Source organism: Cygnus atratus, chromosome 1 (genome assembly GCF_013377495.2).
Source record: "Cygnus atratus isolate AKBS03 ecotype Queensland, Australia chromosome 1, CAtr_DNAZoo_HiC_assembly, whole genome shotgun sequence".
Taxonomy (NCBI): Eukaryota; Metazoa; Chordata; class Aves; order Anseriformes; family Anatidae; genus Cygnus; species Cygnus atratus.
The window spans coordinates 92534699-92553108 of NC_066362.1; the positions used below are offsets into that span (position 1 = coordinate 92534699).

At 37.4% G+C, this 18410-nt stretch overlaps 1 protein-coding gene across 5 annotated transcripts in view; it reads right to left on the reverse strand.

Annotated features, from left to right (window-relative positions):
- Positions 1–18410, reverse strand: part of ZPLD1 (zona pellucida like domain containing 1) — a 108966-nt gene that overhangs the window by 18751 nt on the left and 71805 nt on the right. The window contains exons 2-4 of one of the 5 annotated variants that reach the window (XM_035540615.2): positions 11798–11914; positions 3027–3116; positions 2350–2463 (exon numbers count right to left, since the gene is read on the reverse strand). In XM_035540615.2, coding sequence (XP_035396508.1) covers positions 2350–2463; positions 3027–3057 — 145 coding nt within the window. In that variant the 5' untranslated portion in view covers positions 3058–3116; positions 11798–11914. The remainder of the gene's footprint in view (positions 1–2349; positions 2464–3026; positions 3117–11797; positions 11915–18410) is intronic. The other 4 variants (XM_035540616.2, XM_035540618.2, XM_035540619.2 and 1 more) reach the window with 4 other exon arrangements.

An 18410-nucleotide genomic window follows, 5' to 3' on the forward strand; every position in this document is an offset into this window, starting at 1 on the left:
TTATCAAACTACTTATGTAGCATCATCCCTATGCAAAAAGCCACCTAAGCAATAAATGATAAAAGCACAAACAAATGAAAAATGGATGAGCTTTAAGGGTCCTTTAAGAAGACTTAATTCCTCATCTTTGCTGAAGACAAGCTTCCTAAACTTCTGTTCCTCACAGCGTTAAGTAAAAGAGCAAACAACTTCAAAAAAAAAAAAATCAATGGCCTCTGTGGTACTTGCACACCACAGGCCTCATCTAGAAAGTCCACTCTCACCCCATGTTCAGAACTTCAGCTGACAAAAACATTTCTAATGAGGAACAAATAAGGAATGGAGAAGAAAATTCTGTCTATAACCAGGCCCTGCAGGCAATATCTGTGTCTCAGAGACGCTTGCTTGAAACATTCTCTTTTTTGACCCCTCATTCCCTGCTCCTCTTTCACTTGACCTCGGAAGGCAGTGAGGCCTGCACACACACAAAACCACAGCCTGAGCCATGTGCCACGGAAGTGACCAGAGCAAGAGCAAGCCCCCTCTCCCAGCAGAGGCTCTCACCCATCCTCTGGGTTTCTTGAACCCATAAAAGAGAGCTCCAGCAGGATCCACTAGCCCCTGTATGTTACTTAGCAGTCCCTCCTGAACACCGAAAATACCTGCCAGACTTGAGTACAACAGGGTTTTTTGTTTTCTGGGTTTTTACCTCTAACTCAAATGAATGGCTAACATAAGCAGAATTTTTTCTTCAGCCCTAAGAGTTTTGATTAAATTCCAACCTTTGAATCTGTGCTGTTTGAGATCACAAACAAGAAGGAGCAGAACTCAACTCTCAGCTGCTATGTGCAGAACAGTGTGATTAGAATTGACTTTAAAAAAATCCGTGTACTTGTAGCCTAAACAGATGTGCCCCTGACTCCCTGAGATTCATCAGACATGGCATCTGATATAACCATTAGTATGAGACAGAACTGCAAGCGGCCCCTAAATCTCCAAATAAGAGCTGGATTCAATTCATGGGTATCACATAGCAAATATAAAACCTTGGCACAGGCTTAGTGCAAAAAGGTGACCAGAGAAGCTTTTACAGAGCACAGAAAGAAGAATCTAAGCTTCCCTCTAGTGGTTGCAATCCTCTCAAGAAGCCTGAAACAGGGGAAAAAAGTTGCATGAAAAACTATGTAAGGCAGATCTGAGGCAGGTGGGTCCAATTCACCCACAATTTTGAGGCAAGTCTGTAAAGTTCTAAGAACAGAAATATAGAAATAGTTCATGAAATACTCAGATAAACAATGATTTTTGCCACAGAAAGAAAAAAAAATGTTTGATCCGTTTCATGTCTTGTATTTCTCTATTTTTCATATTCACATCAATCAAGTCAGAGATTCAAACCCACCGTTGGTCTTCATGTCAGCAAACCACCTAACAGTGTAATGTAATAGGAAACTGAAAACATGTATGCTTTCTACCAACTTAAATTTAATAAAAAGGGCTGATCCTTCCTGAAGGAAAATCATCACTATAATTATTTGAAAACAACACTGAGAGGTATTACAGCATAATACTAAACAGAGAGATCATCATGGTACCATTTGATTCAATCGCTACCTCAGAAACACAAGATGTGAATCAATCAAAATCAGACATATTGTTGTTATTCTGTCCAAGAAACAATGGAGGCAGAAGGATAAGCCATATAACAGACTAAAAACATTCTTTAGCTGAGTAAATTGATATATGTATTGCTAAGATCAAAATACAATTTTATTTCTGACTGTATTAACAGCTCCAGACATCTGATGTCCCCAGAACAACTTAATTCCCATTTTCTTAAGGCATGAATGTAGGTCATCTATAGATAAGTCTCATTGCTTCACCTGCTCCTAACCAAGAGCTTAATGTTGAAATGAGGCACTGAATTTTACCATCAACTTCATTTTGTGTGAAAATTAGCATATATTCCTGTATTTCAATAAAAGTACATAAGTAACTCACGCAGACAAAACATGAAAGAAAACCCAGATAGAAGTGTCAAACTCTTAAACCTATAAAGAACATTTAAAACACCATGACCTCTGATAAATTTCTTGGACAGGACAGAGCCCTGGCAAAAGCAGGTCAAACACAGCTCATGTGAGAGGAGTTGTATTTGTTAATACTAGGCTGAATTTGACCCATTGTGCAATTAAAAAGAGCGTAAAACATAACATTAGAGCAATTTTATTGTCACTCAGATAGTTAACACTCTCTTAATGTGAAGCCCTACCCCCAGGCTTCAGACAGATTTAAAGCTCTGTATTTAAAAATAAGCACTGCTTTGAACCAAGACCAAGAAGCCATTTAGAAAAAAGTCTATTAAACACTTACCAGGAAACCTGCTATGGAGGTTAGCATCACAGTTGTATCCATTGAACTGAGCAGTCACCAAAAGCACTTTAGTCGTCAGCAGGAGCAGAAACCATACCTGTTCCATTGCAAAACCTAGCAAAACATTAGGTGGTTATTACACACATCTGCTCATTGCATTCAGGATGCTTACTGCAGACATTTAACCACTCGGGAGGTGATGGCCTCCAGCAAAGGAATCTGGAATAAAGCTCACAAATGTATGGGAAAGTGGCCACACGCAGCTGGGCCCATTTCTCTACTTCTGAATAATGAATAATTTCTATTAACTTTTACAGATTTTAATCATAACTTGTGGCAAAAGAGATACTCAAGGATGGTATAAAAAAGGAAAACCTTCCCTAAAATATAATAGATTGGAAAAGTGCTTACGTATTTAAATGCAGGGTGTTTTTTAAAAATTTCAATGTAAAAAAGCCATTGAGAAAGATAAATTAAACAGAACAATAGTTTTATTTCAGCCAAGTCCTTGAAAACTGTATGGATAAATGGCTTGTTGAGCACTTCTCAGACTCACAGTCCTAGAATGAAATCAGTCCATACCTAATTGCCAAAAATCTGTGCTTTGAAGCATGCATACAATTGTATTGAGCTCATGTACAGAGTTGGCATAGAAATTACATCTACTTGAATCATACCTGGCAACCAGACTAGAAGGTCAGAATGCATGAATTATTAATGTCTTCAGTAATTACTCTTCCTGGGAGGAAACCTCCAAGGTGTAATACCTATGATATTTAGCACAATGAAAAAACATCTGATTCACACATCTGTCAAAAAATATCCCAGAATATCAAATATCAAGGATTTTTTCCACGAACCTAAGTCTCATTGCTTGGTTGGTTTTTTGTTTGTTTTTGTTTTCTTTTTCTTTTTCTTAAATGATCATAAAATCTCTGCTGACCTGGAACTCAGATACACCAATACTCTTTTCATACACAGGAACCAAGCAATTCTGAGATTAAGGAGATTTGCTTCCTCCAACACTACAGCTACAGACACCGATCACCACCTTTCTCCAAAAAGACAAAGAACGTTTATCAACTCCACAGACACAACACCACCTCCATGCAGGCATGGAAAAAGCTGGCAGAGAGAGAATATTTGAGACAAACCCCAGCTCTTGTAACTGGACCATTTGTGGCTGTACAGGGGTCTGAGCTAAAGCCTACTCATATTAACGCAAAGACTTTCCCTAATTTTCAAACTGGGCTCCTGGAAAATAAACCTAGGATTTAAGTCCTGCATTGAGAGAGGGACCCACACAAGACACTCCCAAATGCTCCTTGGCAGCAAACAAACCAGCAAGAACAAAGCAGTGAGCCACAATCTACCTAAGGAAGCCAAAGAGATGTCCATTTATCACCAGGGGAGTCCAGCCATTCACTCCTACATAGTTCTGCTTGGAAGTACCTAGGATAAAAAATTGGAATTGGAAACACCAGGTTCCTTGTAAGCATGCATGTTGTAACTGGGACTTGGCCTTTGTACATCCCACCCAACTGGAACTATTCTATTCTTAATAAGTCAGGTGTAATTTCTGCTATCCTATCCAAAAGCAATTTCATTATGTAACACCTGCACAACTTCTCGATCCAAGTGTGACCTATAGCAAACAAGGCAACCTCCTTTTAGTTTCAGGGGGATAAAAAGCTAAATGAAATGACTCTTTGACCCTCTGTTCTTTTTCAGTTAGACTTCTGTGGAGGTTGACAGCACACACAGCTAATGCTGATGAAGAATTAGGAGAAAAAAGAAATTAAAATTCCTAACTGGTTTGCTATGAAACCTCTGCATTTTTATGAACTCCTTACCCTTTCCTCAGAATAAGTTGTGTTGTTGTGTTTTGTTTTGTTTTGTTAACCCATGAAAATTCAAACTATTTTGAAAGAAACATTTTTAGTTTGGAAAATTGACATTTCTCCAGTGTACTGGAGCCTCACCTCTGCTTGTACAACAGTTACTTGGATAAAGTGGCTATTACTGTTCTGTTGTATATGAGCTAGTTTCTGATGTCTGTTACAACAGTATAAATCAAGGGCAATTTACTAAGATCTAAATCTGACTTCAATTTTCTAACTGCTACGGTACTTTTTGCTACCAAAAAAAAAAGCCGTTTGAAAAGAATTTAATGAAAGATGACACTGACAAAGCTGTAGCTTAGCTATTATTTTAGATGAAAAGCAGAGCTTAATAATTAAAATTTTAGAGTTTACTTATAAACTTAACTTCTGCTGCTGTGTTTCAGAGGAAGGAGAGATGATTGCTAAGGACCAAAACTGAATTAAGACATTAAGTATTTATAGCATTAGTTCTCTAGCTGCATTCAGATCAAGTCAGATTTTAACGCCACCACTTAAGTCTAACTTGCTCCCCAACTACTCACTCATCTACAGATGGATCAGCAGGCAGATTCCACATCACCAGTTGGGCTGACTCCTGCTGATTTCAGTTAAATAAGTAGCAATATGCCTTTTTTATTATTATTATTATTTCTTGTGAGAGAATGCAGGACTAGAAAAACACCCAAGAGGTCAACCTCACCTATCCATTTACCTCAGTACGAATCAAGGTAGTCGTACCTGCTCATTCAACTTACTCTTAAATGTCTCTAGCAATTTCTCAATCAAAAATGCTAAAACCTCAATATTTCATCCGAATAAAAAAGCATAAAGTTTCATCAAAATGGCACTTCTTGTCTGTACATGCATGAAATGAAAAAAAAATCCACAAAAATGGGTAAAACTCAAGTGTCAGGAATAGGGTTGTTTATAAGCCATCAGTCAACATGCTTATGTGAAAGATTCATGTCTGCCCTTTTTTAATTCCTCTTAATAAGGCACTGAGTTCTTAGAGCCATTTTTGAGGAATACAGTTCTAGGTGCTTTCCAAAACAGTATGCTTCTCTGGTTCAGCAAGCAGCGAGTATATTTGGCTGTTAAAAAGACATTTTCATGATCCTGAACACGTCAACACACACTGCATGGAAAATGTGATCCTTTCTATGGAACTCTTTGCTGAAAAACCCACCCTAGGTTTTACTAATGTACCCAAAGTACTTTTCTGTTTTCTTCAGACTTCATTCTCCACTTTTCTCTGTTGAGTATCACCAAGGACCTTTCCATGTGCGTGTGATTTACTGTGTTTTATGACATTCAGTATAGTGCTTGGACTCACCGAAATCTCCAAGTCACCTCAGAAAATCCTTTCATAGTCACTTAAATGATTTCACTTCCAAATGTTTCTGCCTCCACCCATCCACCTAAGGACATCTTCAAAACAAGGATTGATATTTTCTATTTAGCAAGTGAACAGTTCTTTTCATTGACTTGGGGATGGAGGTAAGGTCTGTGTACAAGACTTCAGTCAACACCAAAAGAAGTTCACATGGCAACTCTCTTAAGTATTCACAGTAGAACAGATTTAAAAGACAACTACAGACAAAAAAGACAGGGATTTGAAGACTTACCGAACATGGTTCATTAAATTATTTCAGAGATTGAGAGACTGTGGATCATTTAGATTTCTAAACCCGCCAGTTCAGTGGAAAAACAGCCCAACATATTTGGATTTCAATGTAATAAAATGACACTAAGCTTTCAGAATGCTGAAGTAGCCAGGGTATGAGTCTCTGCTGAACTGAAGGTTTTATATTTTTTATATGTATATATATATATATATATATATATAAAATATATATATTCAGCACAGAGTCATAACTGCAGGTCATGCTGTTCTGTGCTGTATATCATTGAAGAATACAAAGAGGTAATAGTTTCAACATGCATTCCTCAATTCAATTATTGTTTTATGGATTTTTATTATATTTTAAAAAAGTAAAGATGTCTACAATTTAAATAAAATCTATTTTGCATTCCATTTAGAAATTCTGTGGAACAGTGACCTACCTAAATTCCCACTTCATTCCTTTCATTACCTGACACTCAATTCTCTTGTTCATCCATCCTCTTCAGAATGATCTTCAAAAATTTTCCATTGTCAACAGCATTCACTACTGATTCAGCCCTTCATTTTTATTGAAATTCATTTGTGAGCTAGTGCTGACTTGAGCATATTATTTATTTCAAATATTCATCTTATATAACAACAGTTTATAACCTACTGCTTGTTCTTAATTTTCCATTTATGGGGTGTGGCAGTGCTGCAAAATAATATGGTGATATTTATGTCTCTTGACAGGGTAAGTCTTTCAAAAAGAATAGTTAATGGGAATAATGAAAATTTCTGAAAGAAAATTATAGATGTGATAGTGCATAATAAAGTTAGTGGAATAAGTGTTCCATTTACAAGTGTTTTCATACAGATCTAGTAACTGCCTAAATGGTTTCTAGCAACATACATTAGGTCTCTACAAGTAATGGAATAGAAAAAATATTGCTTTTACTCAAAAATATTTATAAGTTATATTGTTCAATGCATACTATTTCTCATAGTCATCTCATGACAGAATAGTTCCTTGTCTTTTTGGTTCATGTCCGTCCTGCTGCTGCACTTGCTTCTGAAGTTGTGGAGCATGTTAATTGCACCTCCATCAGATCTTCCAGAAGTGTTTTCCTTACAGGTGTGTACCAGGTCATTTGCATTTAAAAGTAACCTGACAAACAAAACCAGGAAAATAACTCTACGTCCAGTCCTTCAGTGGAACTTTCTCATTTAACTGGCACATCCCATCGTAACAAATTATCCAGATCATGTTTTCTCTATCACTGACTTTTTTACATCCATAGCTCTTCTCACACAGATGAAATAGGATTTGGACCTTTATAGTATCTGTTTTGAAAACAAGCTCATGAAATGTTGATAATTCTTTTTCTAAAGGATTGTGACATTAAAAAAGGGCACCCGAGATGCAAAGAACTTTTTAGGAACAGGTTTCAACTTATAGATTTCCCTCCACTTGTGGATAATATTTGTCCTCAAGACTTGGAAATACAGAATTTCTTTTCTTGCAGATTTCTCTGACTTCAGACTTCAGTGCCACACTATTTCTGAGATCAAGTAAAATCTACAAAGCTGAAAATATAGAGATATACACATATACATAACATATGTATATACACACACAGACACATATTAGATTTTGAAGACCAGCACTTTCTTAAACCAAAAGCTGATGACAGAAACCTGCAAAACAAACTGGATGTTCCCAAAGTCACAGCATTTGATGGTACTATGCACTAGAGTTCGAGTGTAATGTCACAACACATACAAGGAAATAATAAAACTAAGAACATTTAATGCCTTTCTGAAGAAACCACCTTCCAGATTCAAGTCTAGTAATTTTGGTGTGGATTCCTTTTGTGGAAGATCAATGCCTCTTTATCTGTCCTTTCTTTTTAATCCTATGTGAAAGGTTGTTGTAAAGGGACTGGAAAATCAAAATTTCATAAGCTTTAGGATAAAACTAAATTTTTTGTACATTTTTCAAAAAACAAGTCCAAAAATGTGTTCAGTCTCATTTTTGGACACTGTAGACTTTAAATCTAGATCAGCACACTATACGGGCAACTGAAAATGAAGACCTTAAAATGTGTTTAAGTAATACATAGCTTTCTTCTGAATTGAAATGAAATAACCATTCTAAAACCATTCTAAACCCTGAACACAGAGAGACTGAAAATCCAGATCTTATTCCCAAAGACACAGCTTTGGTTATTTTTATGTACCTTATTACTGTTAATGAGAGTTAAATGTGTTTGTTGGGTAGATAATACAAAAGCCTTACAGCCATAAAGTGTACTTCAACCTATAAAGTCAGCAAATATGCATAGAGATCCATAGCAGCCTTGGTACATCCGCAGCTTCTCATAGCCCTAGACAGGCAAAACTCCAGCTAAAACTTGCTTTTTATTTAACCTGTCTGAAGGCTAGGAAAATGTAACCAGTGTGCCATACTGCCTATAAGCTGTTTAAACAATCTTTTAACACCTCAAAACATTCATAATAATTTAAATAATGTACTTTAGCATACATGTCTTTATTTGCTGTTACAACAAATCCTTGGGTACACTGAGAATTTTATTATTTTTTTTTTTGTAGTATGGTCTGAATAGAAACTTACTGTATACTTACAAGGTAAAAAGAGAAACAGTGATCAAATGAAGAATATGACTACACTAAATATTTCCAAAAGATTCATACAAAGTAGCACAATACCTTCCAAGGAGATATGAGACTAGAAGCGAAACAGCTAAAGCGTCTTAAAATAACTATTTTTGAACAAGCCATTTGTTGAAAACATGGATCAAACTGTTGACCTGCTATTCTGTGCAAAGCATGAGAGTTACTCTAGTTGTTTCCTACATCCACTAGTGAAATACAAATGAGTTACCTTTCTCCCACCCCATTCCATACTGCTTTTATTGTAGTTATGCTTAACGAACAGTTTGATTTTACTTAAATATCACCAGAACACATGGGTTTTTTTCCTCCCACACAGATCATCTGAATAGGCTACTTAGATCTTTATTCCTGCATTTCAAAGATATTGCTAAAACTCCTTCAGACATTTGTTTTAACAGCCTAAGGCCTTTGAGAACACTAGTGTTTTCCAAATAATATTCATCATATCATATAAGAAAAGTACCTAAATATTAAGCATCTGATAGGCAAGCTAAAAAAAAAAAAATCAAATTTGTTTGAAATGTTTGACTCCATGATTCTCGGATTCCTCAATAAAATGTGAAAGCAAAAAACAACTAAAAGCTTCATATATATAAAAAAAAATAAATTACTGAGCCACACAGGAAAGATTTCTATGCTGTTCTCCCAACCTGCAAGATTAATCGTTTCCTACGGGACATTCACACGGATATGAAGTGCAGAATGCCATCACTGAGAGCAGATTTGAGAGCCAACCTTAATGATTCTGTGATTCTATGACATGGAAAACTGGCCTGAAGCAAGTAATCAATGGTTATATCTTCAGACTGGAATTTAAAAAATCAAATTAAATTAAATTTAAAAATTCTCTTCTCACTTTTATAGTCTTTACGTTGTCTACTACATAAGGAAAAAAAATACATCAAAAGGAGACTGAGAAAGAAAGCAAATTCAGTATAGGATTTGAAGACTATTGCAGTCATCTCAAAAAAAGATAATTTTAAGCCAGATGTGGAAGTCCTTAACAAAGCAAGACCTCCTTTTCATTATTAAAATTCATAATCTGATGTTTTGCACTTCACTCTACATTTCTCCTTAATCTTGTGAGTTCAACATTAGATTCATAGTGCAACTTTGCACGGAGTTAGGTTCAACATGAAAAGGCAAGAATATAACTGAAAACATACTTCCTATTAAAGTCACTGCGTATCTGATTAGCATCATAAAATTAAAATTATTTTGGATTTCTCACTTTGGTCACAGAACATTATAAACAAGAAAGAAGTTCCATAATTAAAACAGACTGATTACAAAACAAGGACCATCACATTACCATGAGGCGTACAGCACTCACCTACAGACTGGTATGCAGAAGTATCTGCAATGAGCACAATGACTACAGAGTTTGAGTCATTGGTTAATTACTCTGAATATTGAGAAAAATTGGCTGATTTTGTTTTTGCACCTGTTCCACGCTGTGTTCCTCTTTCACTTTTAGCAGAGATGTTGCAATTTGAAAATCAGTAAGAGACTAAAGCAAGTCCAGGATCATCTTAGACAAATACACAAGCAATGGTTGAGCAGGGTCCCCAGTATGGGCAAACAGAGACCAGCCCTAAATCCTGGAATGAACACGTTGTTTCTAGGCTAAAAGACATTCAACACATGCACATTCGGGCTATTCATTTCCTTCTCAGACTGCTGATCATTATGGGGGTTCCATCAGCTAGCAAATTTACAGAGACCATCAAATCATTCAATATAGGCCACTAAAGAGTCATTGCATGATAATGGCCTTCAGTCGCCTCTAATCATGGTCTGGATTCAAAAAACACCGATCTAGAGATGAAACACTCTTAATCCTATTGCCTGCCCCAAGAGCCTTGCAGTCACATGGGCAGATGAAGATCTAAATGAGTATCATTCTACTTAATTACTCTTTTTACGCTTTTGAAGAGAGCAATATAAATATAAATCTTCAGTAAATAATGCTTGATGTCACTAGCAAGTAGATTATACTGCAGCCATCTGTTTGCAGCTTGAAAAGTTACCATTAAAATAAGACTTCACTGGCAAAAAGCAGCAACAGTTTATGCTATCGGGATGACTTCATTTTCCTGACTTTTAGGAACAGAAATTATGCAGTAAATCTGTAGAATACTGCTGTAGTATGGTACAGCCTTATCAGATCCTTAATAGTTAAGCAAACACAGGGTAAATATTGCTGCTAATATCTTGGTCTGACCAAGTATAGAGAACCACAAGTTTCATAAGCACTTGAAATCAGAGAGCACTTACTGTTCTGAAGCTTACATTTAAAAAGAAAATATTTTTTATTATGAAAGATTTGCTTATGGATATTTCTTTCACTGTGCTTTGAGTCCCTCTCCTAGCCGTTTTGGACTTATAGAAAGGCTTGAAGTAATTTTCAAGCCAGCATCTAAAACAAGCCTAAGGGATACTGCTCAAGACCTAGATGAAAGAAAACAAAACATCACACACTAATAAAAAAAATTCTTTGATCAAAAGCACACAAGCAGGGCCAATAGTCCCTTCTGCTGCTGCTCTTAGACCGTGGTAAAGTTTCCTCTCACAGTACACACAGCAATTAGAATAACTATGTCATTTTGGATTGTATCAGTTCATCAGCTTAACTGAAGACTTGATTTCAAATCCCTGCTATTTTTACTCAAGAATATATTGTCATTATTAATACTTTAAAGAATAATGAAAGGTGGTGCAATTATCACATCCAGTCTGCTTTGTGACTGGAGACAATGTCATTTCCAATCAGCAAACCCATTTCATTATATTGCAGTGGGAGCCAGATAAGTCTCGCTTATCAAAATTTTCTTCCATCAATGCAATGATTGTGGGAACACTGACACCACAACTTGGATAACATTGTCTCCCTCAAGCAATTGATTGTTTTCCTCCTGAAAGCAAAGTGAGCCGGTTTGACATACATTGGTAACCTCAGCACTGCAAGGGATTTTTAACCTTTCTCCCCTCACATTAACAGTGTGGGTCTGATCTGGGTACATTTAGGTAAAAGATAAATTGAGAAAAAACATCTTCTCATAGTTGGATGCTAATTTGCCTTCTTGTTTTCATTAGCCATTCCCTAAAGACCTCTTTCCTAACCAACTCCATCTGAGACTTCCCAGTGAGATTAAATTCGTCAGGCAAGTGTTAAAACGACAACTTTTTTTTTGTAAGCTACAAATAATTTGACATTTACCAATATTTTAGAAAGTTCTAGTTGGCTGACATGGTGGGCACTTACCCAAATCCCCTGTAGCTGTTGAGTCAGCTGTACTCCATCTATCCTGTGCTCCCGCATGTGATCAAGTGTTCAACTTCTCTGCCCTGCAGAACTTTTTCAGAAAACACTCTGAGCCTGCTGGTGGGGGAAAAGAGACACTCATTATGAAAATTCTTTTTAAAATAGGTCTGGATTTTAGATGGGAAAATTTGACAGGTCTCAGAATACTTTACAAGTCTGTTCATCACCAGACTGAAACCTGAGCAGGATCTTTATGGTGGCTTTTTTCAGTCCTTTTTTTTTTCTTACAGCCTTTTGATCTGCTTCTCTCCACTTGTATGAAGATCTCCAGAGGTCCATGTGGGGCAAACAATCAACCTGAGGAAATTATTCTGTCATCAGCTTGTTGAGGGAAAACCTTTTCTGCTTAAAAAGAGGGGTGGGAGGAAGGAGACAGATGGAAGCACTGAGATAGGATCAGTAACTAAGCTGCAAGGCTATCAATGTCCCGTTGTGTGTTGTGAGAAGCATCCAGTTTTTTCAATTCTGGGCTAAATTCATAGTACCGAACAAAACAAAAGCAAAAAGAGCGACATTTCACGCTGAGATGAAAATGTGATATGGGGGTGTCATTATGAATACAGGTGTCAACAGAATGATAGTTACAAACAGTACATCAATGCATACAAAGCCAACTGCATACAAAGGCAAGATCAAGCTGCTAGAAACTGAACCTGCTTCATAACATCTACTCACCGATCTCTGAGACTTAGAGGGGGGCAGAGGGAAGTGTTTAACTCCCTTTTGTTACATTAGTTTTCTTCTCCCTCCTGCCTCCTTTTGCTCCCTCCCTTCAGTTTTTGTTTCAGCCATCTCTGCCTGGAAGCTTTCATTACACCTTTAGTCAGGTAAAACCACAGTCTGTAGGTTTTGGCACCACAGAGGAAGCTTTGGAGGTGCCTGGACTTTTTGGTGCTTAGCGTGGTTTTCAGAACAGGGAAGCCCTCCCTCTGCCATGCCTTCACTTAGGCCAGCTCCCAGTAGACATCAAAGTAATTCTGAGCACATCCATGGCAACCCTGGCCAGCACCAAAGAGTAGCCATGGTGGTGGCCTAACACATTGGCTTCCCTACCGTACAGAAATGCTCTACACCAAAGGAACAAAGCAGGAAAGCAGATTTCCCCTTAAGCAGCAAGCCCCCTCATGCACAATCCTCATGCTCTGTGCACTTGAGAATGGCAGATCATTCCTGGCTGCTCCAGACCCAGCGGGGAGAGCCCAGTGCTGCTCCCAAACCAAGCAGACAAAACTTGGTCTGTTTTTAGCCATTTTGCTCTACAAAGGATCCAGTTTATAGTACACTGTGAGGGCACCAAAAGGGTCTTTACACCTCTAAGTTTCTAGTCCTTTTTTCAGACATACCCTATAACATTAACGGTGGTTTGGCTGTGAGCGGACTCAAAAAACTAAATCCAACCTTACAATATAAATAGTGCAATATAGCAAGGACTAGAGCAGCCTTGGACTAATAAAAAGATAGACCAAGGGATGTGCAGCAATGACATGTCTTTTACTTCATATTAAGTGTTTAGACAGGTTTGATACCTCATCTCACACGTCCACAATGAAGTATCTCGATGTAATATCTGTTTCACAAACAAGAGTGTTATAGCATGGTCTTACCCTTGAGTAGGTTTCCGAAACAAGAACCTCATCTTAAGACAGCTATAAAATCAAAAGTTATCCCTTGCCTTTTGGCCTTCAGATGAGTTTATTAAAAACATCAAATCATCTTAAGACACCCTGTGCAATTTCTCTCCATTTCCACTGGCAGCAACTACAACTTCCACAACATTTGGGTTGCTTCCCTACACAGGGATGTACACACAACCGAGTCCTTGCCAGCATCACAGCTGTCATCCTATCTTTCTCTTGCTGCAGACAGTGTTTTTCAATAGAGAGACAACAAAGCAGGCTGCAGGACAGGTCCTTACAAACTTAGACTCACCCTAGAAGCCGGTCGTCTCAGCAGCTATGCACAGAGGAATGGTGGCTACACGCTCTGGGCTTAGCCAGAGCTCTGGAACTTAGCTTATTTATCTGCTCTTTCAAACTGAAATAAAAAGAAATCTCTGTATTCATTAACATGAGGAAAAAAAAATGAATATTTCACCACTAATCCCTGAAGGGATGTTTCCAAACTACTTGATTCTCTGATCTTACACAGTTCACTTGTCGAGAAATTATTTTTGCTCTGTAAAACATCCAATATTTTTGCAAGCTTGCTTCAAAATGATTCCAAACAGCTATTCTGGCCAGAGCAAATAAAACAACAACACTATGAAATTATCAGGTAAAAAGCAAAGTGTAGCTTTCCAAATGTACCTCATTATGACTATAATACACTTGTTCATTCAAAAATTCAGAATCTGTCTCTATTCCACAAATCCTTTTACCTGGTTCACTATTTGTTTTGTGTATTATTTGAGATTAGAAGACCTGATTCTTTTAAGCAATGATTTTAGAGAATTTTTGAACACAGCCTGATTACAAGTTGTAGTAACTAATATCTAAGGAGCTTTCTCTTTCCATGTAGAGAGACAACATGGAGAAAAACAGTTTTCTTACCCTCTCCTTCAGGATTTGGAAAGCCCCCACTCACCCAAAATTTGTTGCTGATGCCCAAATATCCACAAGGAGACAATGACTACAACAGAATGGAAAAACTCAGTAGAAAAGAACAAATTCCAAACAAAGGGGCAAGTCCAAAGACTCTTAACCAGTCCATATGTAAGCTAAATTCTGCATGGGCAAATTCCCATGATATAACATCAGAGCCTACCAAATTAGCATTTCTCTTAGGAAAATGAAGAAGAATATTATTTATTATTAATCAGCAAAAGAAAGAATCTTTCCTTTAACCACGTTTATCACAATTATCCTCTTCTATAGAGCTATGGAGATATTCTATATTTTCTTTTGACAGGTTTACACCAGTATTAAAACTTCACCATTAATGAGAAATTCCACAAAGCTCAACTAGACTGCTAACTTGTTAAGCATGAGGAGAAATAAGACTATTCCAAAACAAGATACTCTTCAGTTCTATATTTCACATGGAATTCCCGTGCTCAGTTTAGAAATTAAAGGTATTGCTCTCCTAAGGGGAACTCAGCCTTTTCAGGAACAAGTTCAGAAGGTGCAGAGTGATTGCTGGAGGGTCCGTGAAATGAATTCTGCAACCTACAAGGCTTTCTAGAGGGAACAATTCAGCCAAAACATATTTCCATTGTTTAGGATCAGAGGAACTCTTACACGTGATTAGCTTATCTAGTCATGTATCTTGTCTGCAATATACCTCAAAACCAAAGGTTTCAAAAACCTTCAGGAAAAATGCATGATTAAAAGCATAACCTGACAGAAGTTAGTTTATATTTGGGATATAGACATATATTTGTAGGCATTCTCATGCGTTTCCTCTCTAGACCTTATAATTATCTGTTTACAGCTATTACATACCCTCTTATCTGCTTCTTCTCCACCCAGGCCCACACCAGTACATTCATCTCTCCTTATGATGAAGCTGCATAGGCCTATAAACATTTTCTGTCCCTCCTCCAGGTGCTTTGTGTTTCTCATTTTTGTTTGCATTTAAAAACCTACATACTTTTCTAGCTGTTTCTCAGTATAAAGCCCCTTGGTATAAGACATTCAGGAAAGAAATCGGGTAATAGTGTGAAAGATCAGATTTAATTCAGAACCCAGTTAACAGACTAGCAGTTTACTACACGTTCATACTGTACATAGAAACACCTCATGTAGCTGCAAGGAAAAATATTTCAAAAGAATCGATACTGTATGAGAAATTCTTCTCAAGATGTAGTCAAATACACTTACACAAACACAAGGTTTAAAAAGTGTCATGTCTATTTATATTATTGGCATTTACAGAGAGAGTTTACCAGTTTTAAATAACCAAACAATATTCAGCCTGAGAACTAACTAGTTCCCTTTCTATCTTGCTGAAGCAACGGTAATTTAAGTCTCTCAAATGCAAACTGTTAGCAGAACAGGGAGCACATGTGAGGAAAAAATGATCATGAAATTACATTTGCACTGAAACATTTCACAGAACCCAAATCCAGTTTATGCAGAGCTTTACCAAAGGCAAAAACACGACCTGAACAGATTGTAAATAACCCTGGCATCAGTCTCATCTGGGTAAAGACCATAGAGCCAGGATACATAAATCCCTGTTAGTCATACCAATGCACAACATCATACATCAAAGGACCGATGCATTTCAGTATCAGCAGAGGTAAACTTAAATAAGAAATGGTAACAAATTGTGAATTGGGATTAATAAAAACATGAGACTACAGTCAGCTTCTCCAGCTTTCCGGAAAACTGACTTCTTGGTAGCAAGAAATAAGTTCTCAGTGCTGTAGAAAAGCTTTAAAAACAGTCAATTTCTTGCATTAAAATATTTTGTTTCATAATTTGTCTGCCTTTGTCTTAGATCTGTAGACCCCCATAAGGGAAATCTATACCATGTCATGTGTGAACTTCAACTTACCGGGGGTGTTTTGGAAAATAATTTTCATGTTGACCATAACAGAGATGAAAATCCACTATGAAAACAAACTTAGAATTAAACTTCTTGGATTACATAGAGAATTTTGATTTCCCCCCCAAATCTAACAAAAGGAAAAATAATAGTTATCACATTCCATCTCATCTTTAGTCATAGAAATTTATATAGTCCAAAAAATTTGCAGTTTGTTTTTAAGACCACAGCAGTTTCAACAACATTTCTAAATATATACACGCTTTCTTCCTGTTATACTAACTCTAAGCATCACTCTCCCTTTCTCTAACCACATGACACTCCTTTTTGAGCCCATTTCCACCTTCTAGCGAAACCCAGAGCCTATATTCCTTTCCTCTAACAACTAGATTATATTTAATATCTTTCACTACCTCAACCATTTCTCTTCTACTGAGGCTTGCAGATTTTCAAATGAGAAAGTCTATTTTCAACCTGCAAGCAAAATCAATCTGGTTCTCTTGCTTTACAGCATTGCCCTTTCTTGTTTCTCTGCTATTCGTTTCTTCAACTAAATGCAGATGTCACCGGCCTTTCTTTAGCAAAAGGAAATAAGTGTCCCATTAAGTACTTAGAGGAGTGGACAGATTCTCCCATTCAGGTGGTTCCCTACACACTTGCTGGTGCTGAACAGCAAATCTTCTATTTCTGAGAAAGGGCCATCACAGAGAGGTTATTTTCCTCTAAGTGGTTTCCTTATTTCACCTGTTCTCAAGTTTAGTGTTAAGTTGCTGAAAGATTGCCTCATTCGTATGACTGGGAGCCTGTTAGACTCCAGAGCATAGGGTGAGTGCGGCAATAATTGTTTGAAAAATACAGGTAGTTTAGCTTGCATTGCAAAGAAACATGCCTGAGTTTTCCATTATTCCAGAGGCAAATCCTGAAGGCTATTTCCTTTTCAGAGACTCAGTCCATGCTCACAATGGTGGAAAATTACACACAGACAGCCCCAGTTGCTGCTCATGTTCAATAACAGTCTGAACAGAGATGAAGCAAATGGGGGTGTTTGTCCAAATGCATTCTGCTGCTGACTATATGTGTGCACATGCCTGGGTTTCTCTAAGGAGGAAAGCCATCTCTGCATAAGGTAGGATGAGAGTTTAATGTCCATTAGCATACCAGCAAACCTGCACAATCCACCTGTGTGTCCCTTCCCCTGGTGTGACAGGGCTTCTCTTTTTGTGGAGTTTGTTTGACGTGGCACTAAGAGCTTCTCTTAGGATTATTTTTTAATGTGTGGGTGTTTCGTTTTTTAATCTGTGGGTGTTTTTATTTTGCTTTTGTTTTTTCTGTTGTTTTTTAGAACTCCTTTTATTTAAGAACACAGCAAGTAAGGAAGTGCAATAGCACAATAAACACAGAGCTTCCCATATTTATTCAGGCCACACAGATTTACGACCACCTTCCAAGAGCTTCTTCCTCTATCAACACAGCGCCTGTTTTAATTACTAGGATGATTTTCTAGCATTTACTGTGAAGTAACTCCAAAATGCAAACAGCATCAGGTATCAGGAAACTAATCAAGGAGAGAGAACAAGCAAGAAGAGATCAGAAAAAATTTGCCATATAAGAATCCTGACCCGTTCCTCCTAGGTTGTACTCAGTATCAGAATATGGAGCTGCAGACTGTCCCCCTAGGAAAAAATGAAGCTCACTACATGACCTCTATGAACTGGATTTAAGATGCATGTTCATTATTTTGCAGAGGGGATGTTCAACAGGATCAATATGCCATTGAGATAAAAGAAAAGTATAAATTGTCCTGAGAGTTGGTTAGAATATTCTTTACTGTCAGCCAGGGAATTAAAAACAGAGCAGGAGGCATATTAAAACTGTGCTTTTATAAGCTTAATCAGTAGGCTGGAAAATGAGTTTCACAAAGAGATAATGAGCTTCCAAATCATAATTTGCCAAGGGTGCATCGATTTCACTGGTCTTCACATCATTTATGAGCATCCAGCACAAGAGTGCCTTCCTGCCCCAGGCCCCCACCAGGCAGAGGCCTGAGCCCGAAGGACTCCACCTA